The 24,076-nt window shown below is 41.4% G+C and overlaps 1 protein-coding gene across 1 annotated transcript in view; it reads right to left on the bottom strand.

The window, feature by feature from the left end:
- The window catches only part of LOC106586494 (5-hydroxytryptamine receptor 2A), a 45,866-nt gene extending 34,643 nt beyond the window's left edge, over nt 1–11,223 (bottom strand). Inside the window, exon 1 of the mRNA XM_014173861.3 lies at nt 9,660–11,223. Within this exon, the coding sequence (XP_014029336.2) occupies nt 9,660–10,143 (484 nt within the window). The 5' untranslated portion in view covers nt 10,144–11,223. The remainder of the gene's footprint in view (nt 1–9,659) is intronic.
- Nucleotides 11,224–24,076: the final 12,853 nt, after the last annotated feature.

Genomic DNA, 24,076 nt, shown 5'->3' with positions numbered 1-24,076 from the left:
ACTGACCTTGACACAAACACAAAGCAACAAAACACGATAACCAATGACAAAATCTAGGAAAGAATACAGGGGATAGGAGCAGACAGTTAGGAGGTAGTCGTCTCTTTCTGTCTGTCCATGTCTGTCTCTCGTTCTGTCTCTCAATGTGTCTATTGCTCTGTCTCTCATTCTGTCTCTCAATGTGTCTATTGCTCTGTCTCTCGCTCTGTCTCTCAATGTGTCTCGCTCTGTCTCTCAATGTGTCTATTGCTCTGTCTCTCAATGTGTCTATTGCTCTGTCTCTCACTCTGTCTCTCAATGTGTCTATTGCTCTGTCTCTCGCTCTGTCTCTCAATGTGTCTATCGCTCTGTCTCTCAATGTGTCTATCACTCTGTCTCTCAATGTGTCTATTGCTCTGTCTCTCGCTCTGTCTCTCAATGTGTCTATTGCCCTGTCTCTCGCTCTGTCTCTAATTCACTCATTTCCTCTGAGACCTTTGACTTTTGCTGCAGTTTGGTGTTTCAGGTAACATCAGTAGTCATCCTGGGTATGCTGACTGGGCTTGAATCCCAGTTCATTTGGAAACATCAGATTAGCTTCACCACAACACCTGTAGTTACAATCTATACCCTCACACATGTCAGAGAAATGTCAAAATAGAAGGAAAGACACCAGTCTTTCTACATTGTTTACACTTTCTACAATTCCACATAATATTCAGAGAATGAAGCTGACACGTACAGTCCATCTACTGTGTGCCATACTATTTCTCAGTCATCAGTAATGCTGTCTGGTCCACAGGTTCATAGTTTGGATAACTGAGATTTCTTAACGATGACTCTGAGAGTACAATGCAGTATGTGTCACACTTGCACACCTCACACAGTGAGGCCAATAGTTACAACGCTTGAGTCAATGGATGAGAGTCATGGCAACCAGCCATTTGGATTTAAACTGGGTTCATTATCACCCTGGTAACAGCATTTATGTCTGACGTGTTCCCAAATTGTCTATCACCGTGGATACAGTGTTCATTACTGATATCCTGTATTATTCTGGGGTTCAATAGCAGTATTTTTCTGTGTTTGATACCAGGTTCTTAAAAGCCAATACTGACTGTGTGTGTGTGTGTGTGTGTGTGTGTGTGTGTGTGTGTGTGTGCGCGTGCGTGTGTGCCAGGAGGAGTGTTTGTGTGTGTGCGGTGTATGCATGTGTACAATCTGTCATGGTTGATGCCCCCATTCCTGGTCTTGACGTTGGTGTAATAGGGTTTTATAACTAGTTAGAGGAGGACTGGAAGCAGTCAGAGACTCCAAAAATAAACACACAGCCGTATAAATAAATACATCCCCCAATCCACTACCTCTGCCTCTAACTGCAGCATTTACACAGTAAAGCGCTGGTGGGCTCCAGTAGGTAGAATTTGAAACACGGGGCCTCTACCAATAATACAGACGCATAAACAGTGGATCAGAAACAAACTATCAAATATCCATGACTATGACATCATGTACCAAAGAACCCCAAATGAGGGTAGTTATGTAGCTCAAATAACGGTGGGAGGATAAGCAAGAAAAGATGTTCACCTCTCTTGCTCTCCATTTCTCTTTCTCGGTCTGTTTTCTAAATCCTTTCTCAAACTGCCCCCGTATCAAACACCTATACACTCAGTCAGCCTCCTCTTCTTTCTTTCTGTCTCTCTCTTTCTCTCCCTTTCTCTCTCTCGCTCTCTCTCTCTGGTCCCTCTCTAGTCCCGTTTATACCTGGTGCTAACATGTGTCCTTTGTCTTGATCTTGTCTACATTCTAATTTTGCCCACATTTCCCAAAATGTGTTTACGCATGGTATTAAAATGTGTCTGTTATCCATCCACTGTGTCTGCATTGTGAACAGATTTCCTGGTCTCTTATGCAAATTATTTCACAGCTATTCTTTCAAAATAATATTTATTTATTTATTGTAAGACACATATTGATGTTCTCAGTCAATGGTACCACCTGCCAATGATTTTAGAGGGCAAAATAATGATAATTTAAATAGTTTCTCTATCCCAATCTGTCAAACTTGTAAGATATCCAGAGGTGGGCAGGATGATCTGATCACAATCAGATCACAATGTGCATTTTGATTGTCTACACCTTTCTAAAAAATGTGGACACAATCAGAATGTGGACAAGATCAGGAGAAAGGATGCAAGTTAAAACCAGGTATAAACATGGCTTCTGTCTCATCCTTCTCTTCCCTCTGTCTCTCTCTCTCTTTCAGATGTTTCTCTCCCAGTCCCTCCCTTGATTGAAGCATCAGGAACTCTATCATTCCCATCTCTTGTCTTTCGCCCTAGAAACCAATTTGTTTATTTTCCTCCTCCTGTTTCTCTCCCTCTGTGAATTACCTGAGGGTTATACTACAAAGCAGCATCGATGAGTTAGCCAGCTAACTTTGATAGACAACCAGAAACGTACATACTGTATGTGTTTTTGGTTGTTAAGTAGACCATGCCCATTTGAAGCTTATATCTTTAAAAAATATATATATAATTTCAGAATATTTAGGCAAGTTAGCAGGCTAACTCCTTGATCCTGCATTGTTGTATACCCCTCTTTTGCCCTGCTAACACGTCTGGTTCTCTGAGAGCAGATAATGACAAGGCTTTGTTTTGTGTTTGGTCGTGTCTGAGAGGAAGCTGCTGAGACTCAGTCTTTCCTTCATTTTTTTGTCCTTTAGCAGACACTCTTATCCAGAGCGACTTAATGGAGCAATTAGGTTAAGTGCCTTGCTCAAGGGCACATCAACAGATTTTTCACCTAGTCGGCTTTGGGATTCAAACCAGTGACCTTTCGGTTACTGGCCCAAAGATCTTAACCGCTAGGCTACCTGCCACCCTAATTCTCATGCTGACTGCTCTTTTGAATCTTGTTTTGCTGCTGCTGGCTTGACCTGAAATCTCCCCCGTGTCTGGCTAAACGTCTGAGCACAAACCAAGTTTTCTCCCTAACCACAGAACCACTCATCTCTCTCTCTCTCATTTTCTCTCTCTCCATCTTTCTCTCTCTCTCTCTCTCTAGTCCATCACCCAGGGGATTAGGTCTATTTTTACCAAGGGGGTAATCTTCTTCTATAAAGACAGTCTAAAGAGCGAGGGTCAAAGGATTTTAGGGGGTTATATGAAACACATTTCCCCTTAGTTAAGCATTAGTCATAACCCACTGGGCAAAAATGGTTGAATCAATGTTGTTTCCACATAATTTCATCCCCAGAAAATCTATGCGATGACGTTGAATCAACATGGAAAATTAAACTAAAATAATCAGCATAAGGGCATTTCGTCTTTTTTTCAACCAACTTTTACCTAAATGAAATGTTTTGATTTCACATGAAAATCAACTAAAAGTCAGTCAAAACTAGACGTTGAACTGATATCTGTGCCCAGTAGGAAGACAATGATTAATTCTCTATGTCATGATCTAGACAACACCAAGAAACTAGAGCACACTTACTGCATCGACAACAGAACATGGCATACCTGCCCATCAAAAACTTCTGTCTTCAAAAACACAAACTCTGAAAAGAGGTCTCTGTTTTAACTGTCATGTACCCCTCTAAGAGCGAAACAGTACATGAGCGGAAGCAAAGCAAAGCAAAGGAAAGGAGAGCGATTAAAGCCATAAAAGTGGTGGAGGTGGGAGACACAGACCAGGTATCAGGATCCTGACATAACCGAGAAGAGAGAGAGACAAATCAATAAAGAGATTAAATCATTTCCTTATTTCCAGAGGGCAATAGAGCTGAATGAGCGGCGAGGCTGAAGAAAGGTGCTGTCTTCCTGTCTAACAGTCCCACACGACAGGACTGGAGGGTCTGGCTAACCTCCATTAAGACCATAACAGAGTACTCTGTTCTCATGAACATCCAGATGTCGCCTTTGGTGACCACTCAGCCCAGTTAAAAGTGTCTATAAAACAGACTGATTGATTATAACTCAGTGGACCATGAAGGCCTTAATCTCACAAGCCTTCTAAGAATGGCTGTCAGGTGAGACTATTCATGTTCATCTTCTACCCTACCTTGAATCAGAGCCCTGTGGTGCTGTAATCTTGTGGCAGATCACCGAAAGGCAGACAATTAATAAACTCTCACATAATCTATGGCAAGCTAATACATTATTGGTTGACTCTGGACACTGTTCAAAGGGTAAAACCAAATTTATATGCATTCATACGAATCAAGACGTCTAATCCCCAACAGCATGTAATGGACAGACAGGCCTGTAATACAGTTGTTGTTCTCTCTGTAATGAAAATATTCTCTGTTTGCTCAGTCTTTTCATGTGCCAGATGAATCCAATCCACTGTGGGCAATTTAGCGTCAAAGTAGCAACACAAGAAAATAATGACAAAGTATCTGACGAGTTTCTGTTGGCATCCCAACGTTTAATGAGTTCTTTTGTCTGCTTATTAAAGGGGAACATCTAATAAGCAGCAGAGGTCGTACTTTTCACAGAAGCACACTTCCTTCAGACTAATTTACTACACTCCTCATTTTCATGCAAATGAGGCCCCTACTTAGGGCTTAAAGCTCCTTATAAAAGCAGACTTGTGACATTTACACATTTAGAAAGGCACGGAGAGGGACTTAGGAAACAACAGACTGTCTAACTCCAATCCCTGGAGAAGCTGGGAAAGAGAGAGAGAGATCTATTCAGAGAGAGTCAGCACTCTATTCAGAGAGAGTCCTCTCCACTCCACGTTTCAGGTGAAAAAAATGATGGTGACATTCATTACTTGCACAAAGCATTGTGGGTATGTGGTATGTTCACCAGACCAGATGGGGGTGGAGGCTTCTAGTAAGTGGACTATAAATCAAAATACAAAGCCATATAGGCAAATATCTGACAGCTTCCGTAGTATGACTGTACATGTCTATCCAGCTTCCAGAGTAAAGATCTCTCTAAGGGATGCTCGCAATATAGCCCATATTCAGTAAGAATCCCAGTAATTGGTACGTTCAATGCTACCAGTTTATTAGGTACATCCGTCTAGAACAGGGTCAGACCCCGCCTAGCCTCCAAAATAGCCTGAATTCTTCAGAGCATTCTACACAATGTCGGAAACATTCCACAGTTGCTGCAGATTGGACGGCGGTACATAGGGCCTTCCGAGTGGCGCAGTGGTCTGAGACACTGTATCTCAGTGCTAGAGGCAGCAATTCCAGGCTGTATCACAACCAGCTGTGATTGGGAGTCCCATAAGGCACTGCACAATTGTCCCAGCGTCATCCGGGTTAGGGTTTGGCCGGGGTAGGCCGTCATTGTAAATAAGAATTTGTTCTTAACTGACTTGCCAAGTTAAAAACCTATTGGGACTAGGGGGCAGTATTTTCACGGCCGGATGAAAAACATACCCAATTTAAACAGGTTACTACTCTGGCCCAGAAAATAGAATATGCATATTATTAGTAGATTTGGATAGAAAACACTCTGAAGGTTCTAAAACTGTTTGAATGGTGTCTGTGAGTATAACAGAACTCATATGGCAGGCAAAAACCTGAGAAAAATTTAATCAGGAAGTGGGAAAAATTTGAAATGTAGTTTTTCTTTTGAATCCCTTGAAAAACTACAGTGACATAGGATTTACGTTGCACCTCCTAAGGCTTCCATTGGCTGTCAACAATCTTTAGGAACTGGTTTCATCCATCACCTGTTACCGGGCAGAAAATTGTAGGTCATTCAATCAGTGGCCAGTCTGAGGACAGGTGTTTCGTGACGCGCGTGCATGCGAGATCGCTGTTTGTTACTTTTCATCTGGGATGAATACCTATTGCCCGGTTGTAAAATTATCGCAATTTTACGTTAAAAAATACCCTAAAGCATTTATTGTAAACATCGTTTGACATGTTTCTACAAACGGTAATGGAACTTTTGAACATGTCGTCTATGGATTTGTGTCCACGCCACATGGCATTGTAAAGTGTTCTGGATGGGTCAACAAAACGGTGGTATTTGGACATAAATTATGGACTTTGCAGAACAAATGAACATTTCTTGTGGAAGTGGGAGCCCTTCCGAGTGCATTCCGCCGAAGATCAGCAAAGGTAAGAAAATATTTCGAACATATTTTTAGAGATTTGTCGACGCCGTGGTTGTAGGCTAACTGTATAGCTTAGCATTGAAGGCTAAGTTCTGTACTCAGAATATTGAACAATGTGCTTTTTCCGTAAAGTTATTTTGAAATCTGACAAAGTGGTTGCATAAAGGAGTAGATTATCTCTAATTCTTTAAATAATTGTTATAAATTTTGTCAACGTTTATGAGTTCTTCTGTAAATGAATGTGCCCATTCACCGAAAGTTATGGGGAGAAAACATTTTCTGAACGTCACGCGCCAATGTAAAAATTGGGTTTTTGGATATAAATATGAACTTGATCGAACAAAAAATGCATGTATTGTCTAACATGATGTCCTAGGAGTGTCATCTGATGAAGATTGTCAAAGGTTAGTGCTTAATTTTAGCTGTATATCTGGTTTTGTGACGGCTATCCGTGCTTGGTGCTAAGGTGCTATCCTAAAATAATCGAATGTTTTGCTTTCACCGTAAAGCCTTTTTGAAATCGGACAATGTGATTGGATTAACGAGTAGAGTATCTTTAAAATGCTGTATAATACTTGAATTTTAATTTTGAGATACATTTTTTTTAAATTTCGCGCCGTGCTATCTCACTGGTTGTTGTCCAACCAATACCGTTAACGGGATTTTATCTCGAAGGGGTCCTCAAGAGGGGAAAAAAATTATTAAACATTCATGCTCGTTCCATCTCATGTCAAATATGTTCTATTGGGTTGAGGTCTGGGGACTGCGCAAGCCAATCAAGTAAACTGAACTCGCTGTCATGTTCCAGGTGATGTTTTTCCACTCCTCAATTGTCCAGTGTTGGTGATCGCGTGCCCACTGGAGCCACTTCTTCTTGTTTTGAACTGGTTGGAGTGGAACCCTGTGTGGTCATCTGCTGCAATATAGCCAATCTCTGACAAGGATCAACAAGTTGGGCGTTCCGAGATGCCTTTCTGCACACCATTGTTGTTCTGTTTGTGGACCGCCTGTTAACTTACAAGATTCTTGCCATTCTTCTTCGACCTTTCTCATCAACTAGCTATTTTCGCCCACAGGACTGCCGCTGACTGGATGTCTTTTGTTTGTCACACCTTTCTCGGCAAACCCTAGAGACTGTTGTGCGTGAAAAGCCCAGGAGGGCAGATGTTTCTGAGATACTGGGTCTGGTGCTCCTGGCACCGGCAATCATACTGTACCACGCTCAAAATAGCTTTGGTCACTTGTTATGGCCATGCTAACGTTCAATATAACAGTAACAAGATGCCTGTCTGTCTACTTTATATAGCAAGCCACAGCCGTGTGACTCACTGCCTGTAGGAGCGATCCATTTTTGTGAACAGGTTGGTGTAGGTAATAAACTAGCCGGTGAATATAACATATAAATATCACGAAAATATCAACACATTGCAAAACCACAACCCAAAAATGTATTGAATTAAAATTCTCCAAATATTTCTCTGGCTCTTATTGAGCCACTTGTGAAACCAAACAGCTGGAGTTTCCACGCATGACTTAATCATTCTAAAATCTTTAATAATAATGTTAAACAACCAACTAATTCTGTATAACACAACAATGAAGAATGTCAGCCACAGCATACATTGATAATAAGAAGATTTTGGGAGATTGTTAGACTTCAGTGCAGCTTTTTATATCATTGATAATAACATATTGCTAAAAAAACATAGGTGTTATGGCTTAACATCCTCTGCCTTATCGTGGATTGAGTGTTACCTATCCAATAGAACACAGAGGGTTTTATTTCATGGAAGCCTCTCTAATGAAAATTCGGTTGAGTGTGGTGTACCACAGGGCAGCTGGCTTGGCCAATTATTGTTTTCTGTTTTTACTAATGACCTTCCACTGACCTTGAATAAAGCCTGTGTTTCCATGTATGTTGACGACTCAACAGTATACACGTCGGCTGCAACAGTAAAATAAATAACTGACACCTTTAATGTAGAGCTCCAGTCAGTTTTAGATTGAGTAACTAGAAATAGGCTGGTGCTAAATATCTCAAAAACTAAAAGCATTATTTTTGGGACAAATCACTCACTCAAACGTAAATCTAGATCTATTATTGAATAATGTGGCGATTGAGCAAGTTGAGAAGACTAAACTGCTGGCTGTTACCCTAGATAGCAAGCCATCATGGTCAAAACATATAGACTCAATGGTTACTAAAATAGGAAAGAGGTCATCTTTCTTGACATCTCAGTCAACCAAACATTTTTTAGGCAAGAAAAACATAAGCAAATTGCAGTTTGTCCAGAAGAGAGCAGCATGCATTGCACTTAGATGTACACGGAAGGTGAATGTCAATGACATGCATTTCAATCTCTCCTGGTTCAAAGTTGAGCAGAGATTAACTGCATCACTGTTGGTCTTTGTGCAAGGTGTTGATGTGTTGAAGGTATCTGTTCAAGCAGTTGGCACACAGTTTGGACACGGTATCAAACAACACGTGCCACCAGAATTCTCTTCACAGTCCCCAGGTCCAGAACAGAGGCTGGGAAGCAAACAGTATTAAATAGAGTCATGACTAAATGGAACTCTCTGCCACCCCAGGTAACTCCAGCTAGTAATAAAACCCGATTCAATAACCAGATAAAAGAACATCTCGTGGCACAACAGGGACTGTGAAGAGACACACAGACATTGTGTCCTGTTTGGACCCCAGAAAGAGAAGCGGCTGCCTCGGCAGCAGATAATTTGGGATCCTAATAAATATTAAATACATACTAAATACTACTATAAATAAATGAAAAGTTTCATTCCAAAACGCTATATATCCATTTTCAGAAATGTAGATAAATTAGCTTTTATTGTTTAAATAAATTATGAAAGAGATTGGTGTGTTTTTTCACTATCTAATCATTGTATGGGGTTGTTCAATGACAGACATATTTATTTCAAATCTATCACTTGATGGTTTTATTTCAGAGAGACAAATAATCAGACATTTTTTTTCAAAATGCTATATGCTTCACTCAGAGAAATAAGTAGTACTGCTAGGTTTTACACAGTCAAATGTAACAAATAATTACATTTTTAATAAAGTATTGTACACATGATACATTTGTGACATCAATATTTAATAAAAAATATATATAATAACTCAATACAGTAATCGGAGATCTGTATGTAAAACATTTACATTTGACATTTTAGTCATCTAGCAGATGCTCTTATCTAGAGCGACTTACAGTACCTGAATTCTTCTTAAGATAGCTAGGTTAGACAACCAAATCCTGTACAGTCAAATATACAGGATACGACCATTCCATTACAGCTAAGCAATGGATATATAGCATTTTGCAAAAAACACATTTTCATAAAAATCTAATATCTATGAATACAAAATCTGAGAACAGTAATGTAAATGTCAAATATACAAAACACACTCTTGTTTATAGACTTTGTAAGTATTATGATTTAATTCTCTGTTCTCTGTTTTTTTGCATGTCTTTACTGTGCTGTGTCTGAGCCTGTATGTGTGCAAGCCAAAGACAAATGTAAGTGTTTAACCAAACAATGAGACAATAAAGTTTGGAACTTGAGCTGGAACTCACCATAGAGAATTGTCACCATGGAGATGGGCATGACCAGGATGCCCAGCAGCATGTCGGCGACAGCCAGCGACATCAGGAAGTAGTTGGTGGCGTTCTGGAGCTTCTTCTCCAGAGACACTGCGATGATGACCAGGATGTTACCCGTCACTGTAATGGCGATGACCGCCAGGATCAGCAAAGCAGCCCAATTCTTGTCCACTGCTGTCATCCCCTTCACACACTGCGATGATGCCAGAATCCTTGCTTCATCACTGTAAACCCTGCCGCTATGCGTCCAGTTGCCTGGCGGAAAGTCATGCACATTGCCGCCATCATTCCCGTTACACCCACTTGAAAAATTCCTGTTTTCATTTCCCAGAAGTCCCTCTGGACCATTAGGCCAAGGGTCAGGGTCGGGGTCAAAGGACGGAAGCGTTATGGCTCTGACAGCAGAAGAGATCAGCTCCGATACATTCCCATGCAGGTTCATTATGTCAGTCGCCATACACCTCCAGCACGTCCCTTACAATGACACACTAACTCTTACAAGTCTGTTACGTGGTGAGAGAGGAGCAGAGAGGGATAGGTCTGGTCCTTAAGAGTCTCCACATGCTCAGAGCTCAAAGTCAACCCTCATAATGTCTGTCAGTGTTAAACTACATGTGGGATTAAGTCAGAGGAGGCTGTCCATGGGTACAGACTTCACCTCTGTTAATTCTTGAAGTAGTTGTAGCTACTGACGGACGAAAACGGAGAGCAACAATAACATGGCAAAACTCCCCCGAACAATAGAGAGCCCTATGACTTTCGCTCTGTTCCAAGTATTCCAAACCGGAGGGCAATTACCCTAAGCACGATTTCTCACATTCAAGCCTTTTCTCAGGTCCACATTATTAACTGTTGATCAAAGAGGTTGAATCCATTTGAAATCAGGAAAGTATAATGATAAGAATGTGCTCAACTCCAGTGTGCCAGTTTGGACAGAAGGTATCCACACTGTCAGAAGGTGGCGATCGCTCGGTTTAAACCTGACGTCGTCATTTCAATGGAGAAGATGAGAAAGGAGGTATGTGTGTGTCAGAAAATCCTCAGGTGTCTCTGCTGCGCTCGCTAGGAACTGCACCTGTGTGTGTGAGTGCTATGGAGATGGATCAACAGCATAATGAGCAATGACAGGTGTCACAGACACTCTTCCTCCCTTTCTTACTGTCACACACACTTCCAGCCAGGTCCGCCCTCTGTGCTGGGAAGGTGGTGAGTTTCGCCGGATGTGATGGACGGAAAATGGTGGTTTGGGAAAAACAGTCACACTGAAAACATTCCTCTACCTTTATTCCGTTTCTCCTTTTTTTCTTCCATATTCCTTCAGCCCTTTAGTCCAGCCTCTACAGAGCCCAGATATTTTAGTTTCTTCTTTGACAAAAGACAGGGTCTTCAGGTCCCCTGATTATTAGGAAGTCCCCTGCAGCTCTACACCTCACCTCAGCCACCAGTCACTGAGCACTCCACTGTGTGCCGTTTCTTCTCTCTCACACACACACACTCACATACGCTCTCTCTGCCTGCCTGCCTGCCTGCCTGCCTGCCTGCCTGCCTGCCTCACTCTCTCTCTCTCTCTCTCTCTCTCTCTCTCTCTCTCTCTCTCTCTCTCTCTCTCTCCCTCTCTCCCTCACTCTCTCTCTCTCTTTCTTCCTGTCTCTCGTTCGCTCTCCCTGCCTCTCTCTCCCTGCCTCACTCTCTCTCTCTCCCTGCCTCTCGCTCTTCCTGCCTCACTCTCTCTCTGTTCTGCTCCCCTCTCCACGCACCTCTCTTTCTCTTCCTGTTTCACTCACTCTCTCTCTGTCTCCCTCTCTCTCTCTGTCACTCTCACACAGGGCAGGCTTTCTGTACTGTATTTCAGGCAGCTCTCCCTCCTGGCACATTGCAGGGTAGGTCTTCAGTTTACACACAGTAGCTTTAGGAGATGTTCTGTGAGAGCTCATAAAGGTATTGCTTCGCAGTGAGAAATCAGTTGAATCCAGGGAGCGTAGTGTGCGTACAGGGGTCTTTCTGAGCAGTGTCTGTGCCGAGTATCACAGAGCAAGAGAGCACCCTGCTGTGCACCAACCCCCTGTTGTGCCCACCGAAGGACCACCTCATTCCTCCCACTCTGGGGTCTCTCACATACTCGCTCAAGCAGAAACATGTAGGAAGACATAAAGTACAAGCCCCCCCCCCCCCCCCCCCCCCCCCACATATTTAGATACATACTCAAGCATTTTCAGGACCCTGTCTTTCAAGGATAATTCGTAAAAATCCAAATAACTTCACAGATCTTCATTGTGACGGGTTTAAACACTGTTTCCCATGCTTGTTCCATGAACCATAAACAATTAATGAACATGCACCTGTGGAACGGTCGTTAAGACACTAACAGCTTACAGACGGTAGGCAAATAAGGTCACAGTTATGAAAACTTCGGACACTGAAGAGGCCTTTCTACTGACTCTGAAAAACACCAAAAGATGCCCAGGGTCCCTGCTCATCTGCGTGAATGTGCCTTAGGCATGCTGCAAGGAGGCATGAGGACTGCAGATGTGGCCAGGGCAATGAATTGCAATGTCTGTACTGTGAGTCACCTAAGACAGCACTACAGGGAGACAGGACGGACAGCTGATTGTCCTCGTTGCTTTTGATTTTGACCACCCCTTTGTTCAGTGACACATTATTCAATTTCTGTTAGTCACATGTCTGTGGAACTTGTTCCGTTTATGTCTCAGTTGTTGAATCTTGTTATGTTCATACAAATATTTACAGATGTTAATTTTGCTGAAAATAAACACAGTTGACAGGGAAACAGTGACGTTTCTTATTTTGCTGAGTTTATTTAGATACATACTCAAGCATGGATAGATGTACTGTATGCATGCAGGCAGACAGGTACAAGGAACGTAACAGCTCCACTCAGACCTTTCTCTGTAGCCAACACCTTGAGTCATGAGAGCGATAACGGGAATACAAGGACAAAATTGGATTAAAATAAATGACAGAGATAAAAGTTATTTAACCAGGCAAGCCAGTTAAGAACAAATTCTTATCTACAAATTCTTATCTACACCGGCCAAACCATTGTGCGCCGCCCTATGGGACTCCCAATCACAGTCGGTTGTGAAACATCCTGGATTCGAACAAGGGTGTTTGTAGTGACACTTCAAGCACTGAGATGCAGTGCCTTAGACCACTGTGCCACTCAGGAGCCCATATTCATTGAGAATATGAAGTGACAGCCAGCACCACATATAGGGTGACCACATTTAAAATACCCAAATGCGCAATAACAGGATGATTTCGCCGGACATTCATGACATGATATGATCTACCAAGACATTTATTCAGTTTTGATCTAACTTTACTAAATGAGCACCATTGTAAGAAGTGGCAGCACTACACCTCTGCTCCCACTGCACTGAACAAGCTAATTGAAGCGCACCTAGCCTACTCTTTTGCCTTGCACAAAATTTGGCGATGCAGAAAAGAGAAACCACTAGTGTGGCTGTTTTATGAAAATCTGGGAATATGTGGCCAAGGAAGCATTTTTGGTTGGTGTCTGGGAATGTAAAACAGTTATGAAGGGAAGGGAGACTTTTTAAACAAGATTGAGTGAAGTAGCAGCAAATATGTTGAATGAGCAACTAATGAGCATCGGAGAGCCTCACAAGTTCAACCAAATAACCTTATCATTCAATCTAATATGACTATTTACTTACTTTTGTAGCTCTTTGTCAGAAGCACGCTTTTTTTTAAAATAGTTAGGCCTAACTGTCCTCTCCAAGTTTAGCTGGAATTTAGCCAGAAAGGATTTGAGAAATGTGACTGGTTGACAATAGGCCTATGACATTGGCCTATGTTTCGTCTTGCGCTGCGCAGAATATTAGATCTCAATAGCGATTGGAGAAGTGTTTAACATCATCAGTACCACATCCTTATGATATATCTAAGCACAACATGACTGCAAGAGACAGGTTGGAATGTCTGACTGTAATATGTGACAAATCAGCCTTTTTTTTACAAATTAGTGGTGTTTTTTTGGATTATGTGTGTATTGTTTTGTATTGCTACTGTAGGTATTACTGCACTGTTGGAGCTAGAAACACAAACATTCCATTGCACTTGCGATAACATCTGAAAATCTGTGTATGCGACCAATAAACATTGATTTGTTTGAATTTGTTGATAAAATGCTGGACAGTATTGTTTGGTTACGGGACAAAGGGGAAAATACAGGACTGTCCCGCACAATCCGGGGCATGTGGTCACCCTAACCACATAACAGAGATGACTCGGCTAGTTTATTTGCCCTTTCAATCAGCTATATGCTAATTTGTGTAGCAAAGCGCTACACTGTAGTAGTGTTGACTGAATAAGTCAACATTAATTAGAGCTGAAAACCCCCCTGATATAAGCAGAGGCTGCTGCCTGGCAAAGATAGCTGCCTACATTTATACACACACACACGCAACACAACACACACACAGGCACACACAGACACAAACATACACAGCCACACACACACAAAACACACTGTAGTGATAAAACGAGGCAGTTACAGACACATTATATTACCACTCTGACAGTCAGACGCACTCAAAACACTGTTAACATAACAAGACTATTGAATGCTTCTGCAGGGAGAGCATAAATCATACAAATCATACACAGCTGCTGTTCTTTTCCAACAGAACCAAAGTTTAAACATTGCAGATGTCAGCTACAGTACAGTGCATTACAGAATCAACTAGAAGGACTATTGAAACTCCACAAATCCTATTGATAGAGCTGATAGCTGAGAGTTGCCTGCAGGTCCCAAACCCATATTTCCTATAGCTTGGCCTACTACCGCTGTGCTGGGTCAAACCCTCTAATTCATATCGTCCCAGTCCGCTCCTCTCTCACTGCTCTCTCACTCCTCTCTCAATGCTCTCTCACTGATCTCTCACTGATCTCTCTCCCTCATCTCTCACTCCTCTCTCACTGCTCTCTCACCGATCTCTCACTGATCTCTCACTGATCTTTCTCCCTCATCTCTCACTGCTCTCTCACTCCTCCCACTCCTCTCGCTCTTCTCTCACTCCTCTCTCATTCCTCCACTCCTCCTGCCAAAATAATTCATCCCAGGCAAGGGAGGTCCATTAATTTATGACCGGAGCGCTTAATAAAAGTGCCAAAAAAACCAAGCATCTGTGGAGATTTACTGTAATCAAGTGGAATAATTGAATCCGTTGTCACGATGCACAAAAGAAGGATTCTTATTGGAATGTATTATTATATTACTTTTCCTCCCTGTCCCGTTTTTATCCACAGGTCTGTACCCATTCAGACACATACACCTTCACTGTCACTCTTACACACACACTCACACACTAAGACAGTCACACATTTACACCCACAAACACCCTCAGACCTACACTGTTGCTAAAATTATTATTGTTTCGATTCATTACCACTATTACACTGCTGTTCATTGACTATTGATAGACATTACCATTAGTAGATATATTTATCTATCATATTTACATATGGTAATATACTAATGGCATTTTATAAAAGTATTTATATATTCCTGCTACCAGTCACTTTTCATCCCTGGTTACATGTACTGTATATCTGCCTGTCATGCCTACACTGACACACACACACCCTCTCACTCCCATACACACACCCACCTACCCACCACTTATGCTGCTGCCATATTGTTTACTATTATTATTATTTATCCTGTTAACAGTCACTTTCTCCTAACCCTGCCTATATGTATATACAGTAGCTACCTCAACTACTCCAGTATTCCTGCACATTTTACATTTGGCACTGACCCTGTATATATGTATATATAAACTTTTGACTGGTACTATATATATATAGCGATATATATATACACTATGTTACGTTCGTTGATGGAAGCATCGAACCAAGGTGCAGTGTGGTAGGCGTACATTTAAAATGTATTAAATGAACACCGAAACAAAACAAAATAAGAACGAACGAACGAACGAACGAACGAACGAACGAAAACGTAACGTTCAGTAGGGCATACAGCACAGTACCAAAAACAAGATCCCACAAACTAAAGGTGGAAAAGGGCTGCCTAAGTATGATCCCTAATCAGAGACAACGATAGACAGCTGCCTCTGATTGAGAACCATACCCGGCCAACAAAGAAATAGAAAACATAGATTTCTCACCCTAGTCACACCCTGACCTAACCAAATAGAGAATAAAAGGGATCTCTAAGGTCAGGGCGTGACACACTACCGTTCAAAAGTTTGGGGTCACTTAGAAATGTCCTTGTTTTTGAAAGAAAAGCAACTTTTATGTCCATTAAAATAACATCAAATTGATCAGAAATATAATGTAGACATTGTTAATGTTGTAAATTAATATTGTAGCTGGAAACGGCTGATTTTTTTATGGAATATCTACATAGGCGTACAGAGGCCCGTTATCAGCAACCATCACTCCTGTGTTCCAATAACACGTTGTGTTAGCTAATCCAAATGTGTCATTTTAAAAGGCTAATTGATCATTAGAAAACCCTTTTGCAATTATGTTAGCACAGCTGAAAACGGTTGTTCTGATTAAAGAAGCAATAAAACTGGCCATCTTTAGACTAGTTGAGTATCTGGAGCATCAGCATTTATGTGTTCAATTACAGGATCAAATGGCCAGAAACAAATAACTTTCTTCTGAAACTCGTTGGTCTATTCTTGTTCTGAGAAATGAAGGCTCTTCCATGTGAGAAATTGCCAAGAAACTGAATATCTCGTACAACTCCCTTCACAGAACAGCGCAAACTGGCTCTAACCAGAATAGAAAGAGGAGTGGGAGGCCCTGGTGCACAACTGAGCAGGAGGACAAGTACATTAGAGTGTCTAGTTTGAGAAACAAGGCAATGGGTAGCTACTTTGAAGAATCTCAAATATAAAATATATTTTGATTTCTTGAACTCTTTTTTGTTTACTACATGATTCCATATGTGTTATTTCATAGTTTTGATGAAGAAAAACCCTTGAATGAGTAGGTGTGTCCAAACTTTTGACTGGTACTGTATATATACTATATATACTATATATCACGCCTAAATAAGTTCAGGAGTAAAAAAACACATAATATATTGCATGGACTTACTCTGTGTGCAATAATAGTGCTTCAAATGATTATTGAATGACTGTCTCATCTCTGTACCCCACACATACAGTTATATGTATGGTCCCTCAGTCAAGCAGTGGATTTCAAACACAGACTCAACCACAAAGACCAGGGAGGTTTTTCAATGTCTCTCAAAGAAGGACACCTATTGGTAGATGGGTAAAAAAAGAGCAGACCTTGAATATCCTTTTGAGCATGGTGAAGTTATTAATTACACTTTGGATGGTGTATCAATACACCCAATCACTACAAAGATACAGGCGTCCTTCCTAACTCAGTTGCCGGAGAGGAAGGAAACCGCATTAAAGCAATACTCTAAATATCTGGCAAAGCAATTCACTTTTTGTCCTGAATACAAAGTGTTATGTTTGGGGCAAATCCAAAACAACACATTACTGAGTACCGCTCTCCATATTTTCAAGCATAGTGGTGGCTGCATTATGTTATGGGTATGCTTCTAATCGTTAAGGACTGGGGAGTTTTTCAGGATAAAAAAATAAATGGAAAGGAGCTTAGCACATGAAAAATACTAGAGGAAAACCTGATTTCCACCAGAAACTGGGAGATTAATTCACCTTTCAGCAACAAGGCCAAATCTATATTGGAGTTGCTTACCAAGAAGACAGTGACCGTTCGTGAGTGGCCGAGTTACAGTTTAAACTTAAATCTGCTTGAAAATCTATGGCAAGACCTGAAAATGATTGTCTAACAATGATCAACAACCAATTTGACCGAGCTTGAAGAATGTTGAAATGAGTAATGAGTAAATGTTGCACAAACCAGGTGTGGAAAGCTCCTAGAGACTTACCCAGAAAGACGCACAGCCGTAATCGCTATCAAAGATGGCTCTACAAAGTATTGACTCAGGGGAGTGAGTTCTTAAGCAAATTAGATATTTCTGTATTTCATTTTCAATACATTTGCTAAAATAGGATATTGTGTTTAGATGGGTGAGAAAAAAAATCTATTTAATCCATTTTGAGTTCAGACTTTAACATAACAAAATGTGGAATAAGTCAAGGGTTATGTATACTTTCTGAAGGCACTGAGTGTACAAAACATTAGGAAAAACCTTCCTAATATTGAGTCCCTTTTGCCCTCAGCCTAAATTCAATTGGATTGAAATCTGGTGACTGGGCAGGACACTGCAGTAACATTAATTCACTGTCATATTTGTGGAACCATTTCAGGACAATCCTTACGTTGTGGCATGGGGCATTATCCTGCTGAAAAATTTGCAGATGGATACATTGCTGCCATGAAGGGATGCACCTGACTGGCAATGATGTTCAGATATGATATCCTGTGGCATTCAAACATTGCTCCACTTTTATCAAGGGGCCCAATGTGTGCCATGAAACCACATCCCACACTGCAATGTTGACATGCGGGATGATGGATGCGTATACTCATGTGGTTTTCTCCATACCCTAGTCCTCCCATCAGCGTGAAACAGCAGGAACCAGGATTCATCAGACCAGGCAATGTTTTTCACATTCTCCAGTGTCCAGTGTTTTTGTTCCTTAGCCCACTGTAACCGCAGTTGGTTTTTTTTGTGCTGAAAGAGGTGGAACTCTGTAAGGTCGTCGACTGCCAAACCCCATTTGTGTGAAGGTATGACGAGTTGTGCATTCTTTTATGGGTCTTTGGGCACCAATGTTGTACTGGACTGTCAGTTGCCTAAATGTAGCCCGTCTGTTGCTCTGCACAATTCATGTCAGCCTCCATGCTGGCATGGAATCGGTGTTGTGCTACTTAAGGGCTCATAAAATGGACTGAATAATGTGTCTGAGAGTATCAAATAGAGTACAAGCAAAGACAGTACAGTATGAAGATGAAGATAAGCAAAATAAATCCCTGATCACGCTTGTAAGCGATGTCATGGCTACATTGGCTAGCTAAGCTCATGCACAGCTCATGAAACATGTAATCGGGGTCATCTCGCGCCGAATGTGCAGGCCGTCAAATCAAAGGCACTCATTCTATATAATGTTGTTTTTGAAGAAAATGAAAGTTGGAGTATTAAGATGTTCAACTACTTAAAACATTGGCTCGAATCTAGGTTGTCACCGCTCTCATTGAAAAAGGGAAGCATGGGTTAACTCAAAATGCTGTTCTTATTGGACCACATTTGGACCACAATTCACCAGCCTGAAAAGATTGAATAGGTTTGATTTTTATCCTCCCTCCCCCCCAAAAAATATAATTTGAACGTTTTTTAGCATCAAACCCCATCCTGGTCTGCTCGGTTGGTCACACTTTATTTGGATAGTCTGGATTTTCAACAAACTATCTGTAACCTCTCTTGGGTAGGGGGCAGTATTTTGACATCCGGAGGAAAAGTGTGCCCAAAGTAAACTGCCTGTTACTCAGGCCCAGAAGCTATGATATGCATATAGTTGGTACTTGGATAGAAACACTGTAAAGTTTCTAAAACTGTTAAAATAATGTCTGTGAGTATAACAGAACTGATTTGGCAGGCAGAACCCCAAGGGCAAACCATCCAGGGGGAAAGAAATTGAGGTCATAGGATTTTCCAATGGGTTTCTATGGGATACCCTTATTATTAGAAACCTGGTTGCAGTTCCTATGGCTTCCACTTGATGTCAACAGTTTTTAGAAATTGTTCAATGTTTTTCTTTTGAGAAATGAAGAAGTAGTCCTATTCATTGTAAGTGTCACTCCAGGTGGACTCTACTGTTTTGGTGTTCGTGAACTGGAGCGCGTTCACGTTGTTTTTATCTGGTATTAGAAACAGTTTATTCCATCTTAAATTTTAGCAATTATTTACCGTTTTAGGGTAGCTGAGGTTGGATTAGGAATGTGGTTTGACATTTTTGGAACAAGTTTACAGGTAACTTATTAGATACTTTGTAGGCATGTTGGGCGAGTTGAATTTGTATTTCTGAATCAAACGTGCCAAATAAATGGACATTTCTGGGACATAAGAAGGACATTATCGAACAAAAGGACCATTTGTGATGTTTCTGGGACATTTTGGAGTGCCAACAGAAGAAGATCTTCAAAGGTAAGGCATTAATTATATCGCTATTTCTGACTTTTGTGTCGCACCTGTCTGGTTGAAAAATTATTTTCATGTGTTTGTATGCGGGGCGCTGTCCTCAGATAATCGCATGGTGTGCTTTCGCCATTAAAGCCTTTTTGAAATCTGACACAGCGGCTGGATTAACAAGAAGTTAAGCTTTATTTTGATGTATAACACATATATTTTCAAGAATGTTAAATATTTGAATTGAGTATTTTTGAATTTCGCGCTCTGCAATTTCACTGGATGTTGGCCAGGTGGGACACTACCGTCCCACCTGCCCATAAGAAGTTTTAAGCAACTGCTTGCTAAAGTTACGGTTAGGGTTAGATTTAGAATAAGGGTAAGGGTTAGGGTAAGGTTTAAGTTTAGAGTTAGGATAAGGGTTAAGGTTTGGGTTAGGGTTAGTAAATATTTCCGTTGAAATCTTACTTGAAATGTAGAGCATCTACAAATGAACTGATTATCCAAATAAATTGTTACTGCTTGGCCTGATTCGCAAGCGTTCCCGGAAGTATTGTGATGTTGAGCCGCTGGGTTTAGAAACTATGTGGTACAAGGAAATACATTGTTTATACCAATGAGTTATCCTACTTAAGTCATGTTTCATGTACATTTCCATTTTGTTAACGTAATAGCTACAATTTTGTGTATGTTTACTGTATGTCTTCAGTATGGTAGGGGATCCCAAGTAGGGCAGTGGTCTAAGACACTGCATCTCAGTGCTAGAGGTGTCACCAGGTGTCAACCTGGTTCAAATCCAGATTGCATCACAACTGGCTGTGATTGGGAGTCCAATAGGGCGGCACACAATTGTCCCAGCGTTGTCCGAGTTTGGCTGGTGTAGGCCGTCATTGTAAATAAAAATGTGTTCTTAACTGACTTGCCTAGTTAAATGGTGCAAATGTCTCTCTTGGCAAACTAGCTGATGAACACTGAGGTGGTAAAAGAGCAGATGGGACAAAAGGGAATATGTGAGAGTACCGGCACCTCAAATTTTCTACTGCTTGAGCTCCTGTTCCTTTTCTAGAATATTAGCTTAAAAGTATTGCGAAGCTCTTACACCTAAATATAAACAGTTCCAACACCCAAAATGAGTACTATTTCAGTTCAGGTCAAGCAATGGAGGCCAACCTACTGGGCAAAAACTGGTTGAATCAACATCATTTCCTTATCATTTCAACCCAAAAAAATGCATTGTGACGACGTTGAATCAACGTAGAAAACTGATTGGATTTACAAAAAGTCATCAACATAAAGAAATTCCGTCTTTTTTTCACCCAACTTTTAACCTAAATTCAATGGCAGGGTGTCATTTTTGATTGATTTCACATGACAACTCAACCAAATGTAAATCAAAACTAGATGTTGAACTGACGTCTGTGCCCAGTGGGAAGCTTCATTTTCCACACTGGCCAGACAGACTATGCTCCACTCTTGCTGTTGGGTAAAATGTCTCTTGAATTATTCATTGTGCTTTGGAAACTCTGCAGGCATAAGCACTACAAACTAATCCCCCCAAATCTTACAACACAGTCATACCTGATTAACTTGAAGTAAACAACATGCAAGCATGCACGCAAATAATCTCACACACACACACGACTTATCTAACAATCAGAAGAGTTGACCGTTTCTGAAGCAGAAAACCTGTTTTGAATGATATTAAAAATGTGTGTTTTTAGAGAGTAAGTCACCCAACCCCAGTTCCTATAGACCTTTTAATGGCTCAGGGTTTGATGGAGAGTTCCACAGTTATCGTCACACCTTACCTTACTGTCTATCCTCCGTCAGTGGGGTTTCAGATTATATGGAAGATGAACTCTAGTAAACTACTGTAACTATCTGTACTGTATTTTACTGTAAGCCTGGACACAAGGACGTTGCTCAAGGTATTGTAATCAATCTGCATTCCCCCATGAGTTAACCATAGGTCATGATGACAGCCATGTCAGAAATAACAGGTGTTCTTGCCCTGGGCTCGTCTTTCAGGAGGCATGTAGTTCTGTTTCTTTCCTGGATTTGTTCCATTCGTTTAACGTCATTTAGGTTGGCACAGTGGCATTAAATACAAAAACATTTTGAAAAGGAGAAATATTGTCCAATAAGAGTAGTGTTTTTTAAAAAACGTTTTCCCCTTTCGTGCTTACTGACTGAAGCCTCCCTCAGATAAAACAGCATCAGATGTTGAGTGGATGACAGAGAGAACGGAGGTTTGGATGAATGATCGGCTCAGTAGACTAAACAGTCATTTTGCTGACTGTAGTTCTAAACAATGTCCTCCATCAACACTCCCCTCCCACTTCCTCCACAACACTTCATCTCCATAAATTACTTGTCCTCACTGTTCACAAAGATAGATTAAAGACATCTCCCCTCCCTCTCTCCCTCTCCCTCTCCCTCTCCCTCTCCCTCTCCCTCTCCCTCTCTCTCCCTTTCCCTCTCCCTCCCCCTCCCCCTCCCTCATTTTATCTGCCTGTGTCATTGGTTATGTGCAGATATGCAGAAGTGATCGATAGGGATGAGCGGGGAAGGAAGGGAAATAATAAACCGGACAGGTGCATAGAAATGTGTTGTTTTACAGGGTCAGCCATAGTACTACGGCTCACCTGGAGCAAATTAGGGTGAAGTGTCCTGCTTAAAGGCACATCGCAAGACTTTTCACTTTGTCGGCTCAGGTATTTGAAACAGCGACCTTTCAGTTACTGGCCCAGTGCTGTAACCACGAGGCCACCTGCCTAAATATAAACTGATGTAAAAAGTCAATGGTTGCTCTGATCCATCATATCCCATCTTATAACTCATGTTTCTCTCAATCAACAGTGTTCTTGTACATCAACAGTTACTGACTGTGCGATGGTATATTCAATGAGAGGAGAATGGAGGGAAGCAAACTGATGCCTCTGTAAAGGTCAAAGATTATTGTGATTCATCAAATCCCATTGGAAGGCTGATCTATATCTCACAAGAGTTATAGATGGATATTGTAAACCAGGGGTGTCAAACTCATTCCATGGAGGGCCTAGTGTCTGCTGGTTTTTGGTTAATCCTTTCAATTAAGACCTAGACAACCAGATGAAGGGAGTTCCTTACTAATCAGTGACCTAATCAGTGACCAATCAAGTACAAGGGAGGAGCGAAAATCTGCAGACGCTCGGCCCTCCGTGGAATGAGTTTGACACGTATTGTAAACCAAGAGTAACTGACTGCTTATCTGGATCTCACTGATCTAGGATACTATGCTACAGAGTGGCTTGCAAGAGTTAGTCTGACCTTGTAAATGCAATGCAGTGCAACATGTAGAGAGGTGAACTGACAGTGATATTGGCATCAATAAGCTGTTGACCTAGGGCAGGGATACTCAACTCTTACCATACGAGGTCCGGAGCCTACTGGTTTTCTGTTCTACCTAATAATTAATTGTACCCACCTGGTGTCCCAGGTCTAAAATTAGTCCTTGATTAGAGGGGAGCAATTAAAAAACACATTGGGAGTGTAGACAGCAACACCAAAGCCTTGCTCACAGATTGTCAATTAAACGAGCCTGTGTTAAGAGACAGGGTGAGCTGGGAACACTGCCTCAGGTGTCCTTCCTTAGAAAGAGAAAAAGAACATGACAATTACCAAGTAATAAACAACAGCTTATATTGAGTGAGATTCTGTTGATTCCCTTTCATCAGGGTTGAATAGCCTCTCCAATGATTTAGCTGAACACAATAATGAAACCTCTGAGTAAAATGACGATTTGACTTAATCATCCTGACTATTCTCCTGTTATGGAGATGGGTGGGAGAATGATAGCTAAATGTCATTCACATGGTCTTCTCACCTTACCTCTCTCTCCTCTACTCATCTCTCGTCTCTTAGCTTCAAACCCCCTCTCAATTCCCCCCCCTCACCTCAGACCCTCCACTCTCTTCCTTCCTTTTTTGTCTCCTCCCTTTCTTTCTCCTTTCCTGTTCAATCTCCGGCATCATTTCACTCTCACATTCCTCCGGTCTCTTGTATCACCCATGGGGGACAGAGCTGCTCTGTACTGGGGCTTATGTCTCAGCAAGACACAGAGGGTTGACGTGTCTATGGGCAAGGTGCTGTGTGGGCTGCTGCTGCAGCCACTGTACCTGCCAGGCGCTTGATGAGTTGAGAGAGAGGTTTTGTCGATGATATACAAGACAGGCTCCCTGACAGCCCTACAGTACATCAATCA

Source organism: Salmo salar, chromosome 25 (assembly GCF_965601325.2).
Source record: "Salmo salar chromosome 25, fSalSal1, whole genome shotgun sequence".
Classification (NCBI taxonomy): Eukaryota; Metazoa; Chordata; class Actinopteri; order Salmoniformes; family Salmonidae; genus Salmo; species Salmo salar.
This window is presented reverse-complemented; position numbering and strand designations above follow the sequence as displayed.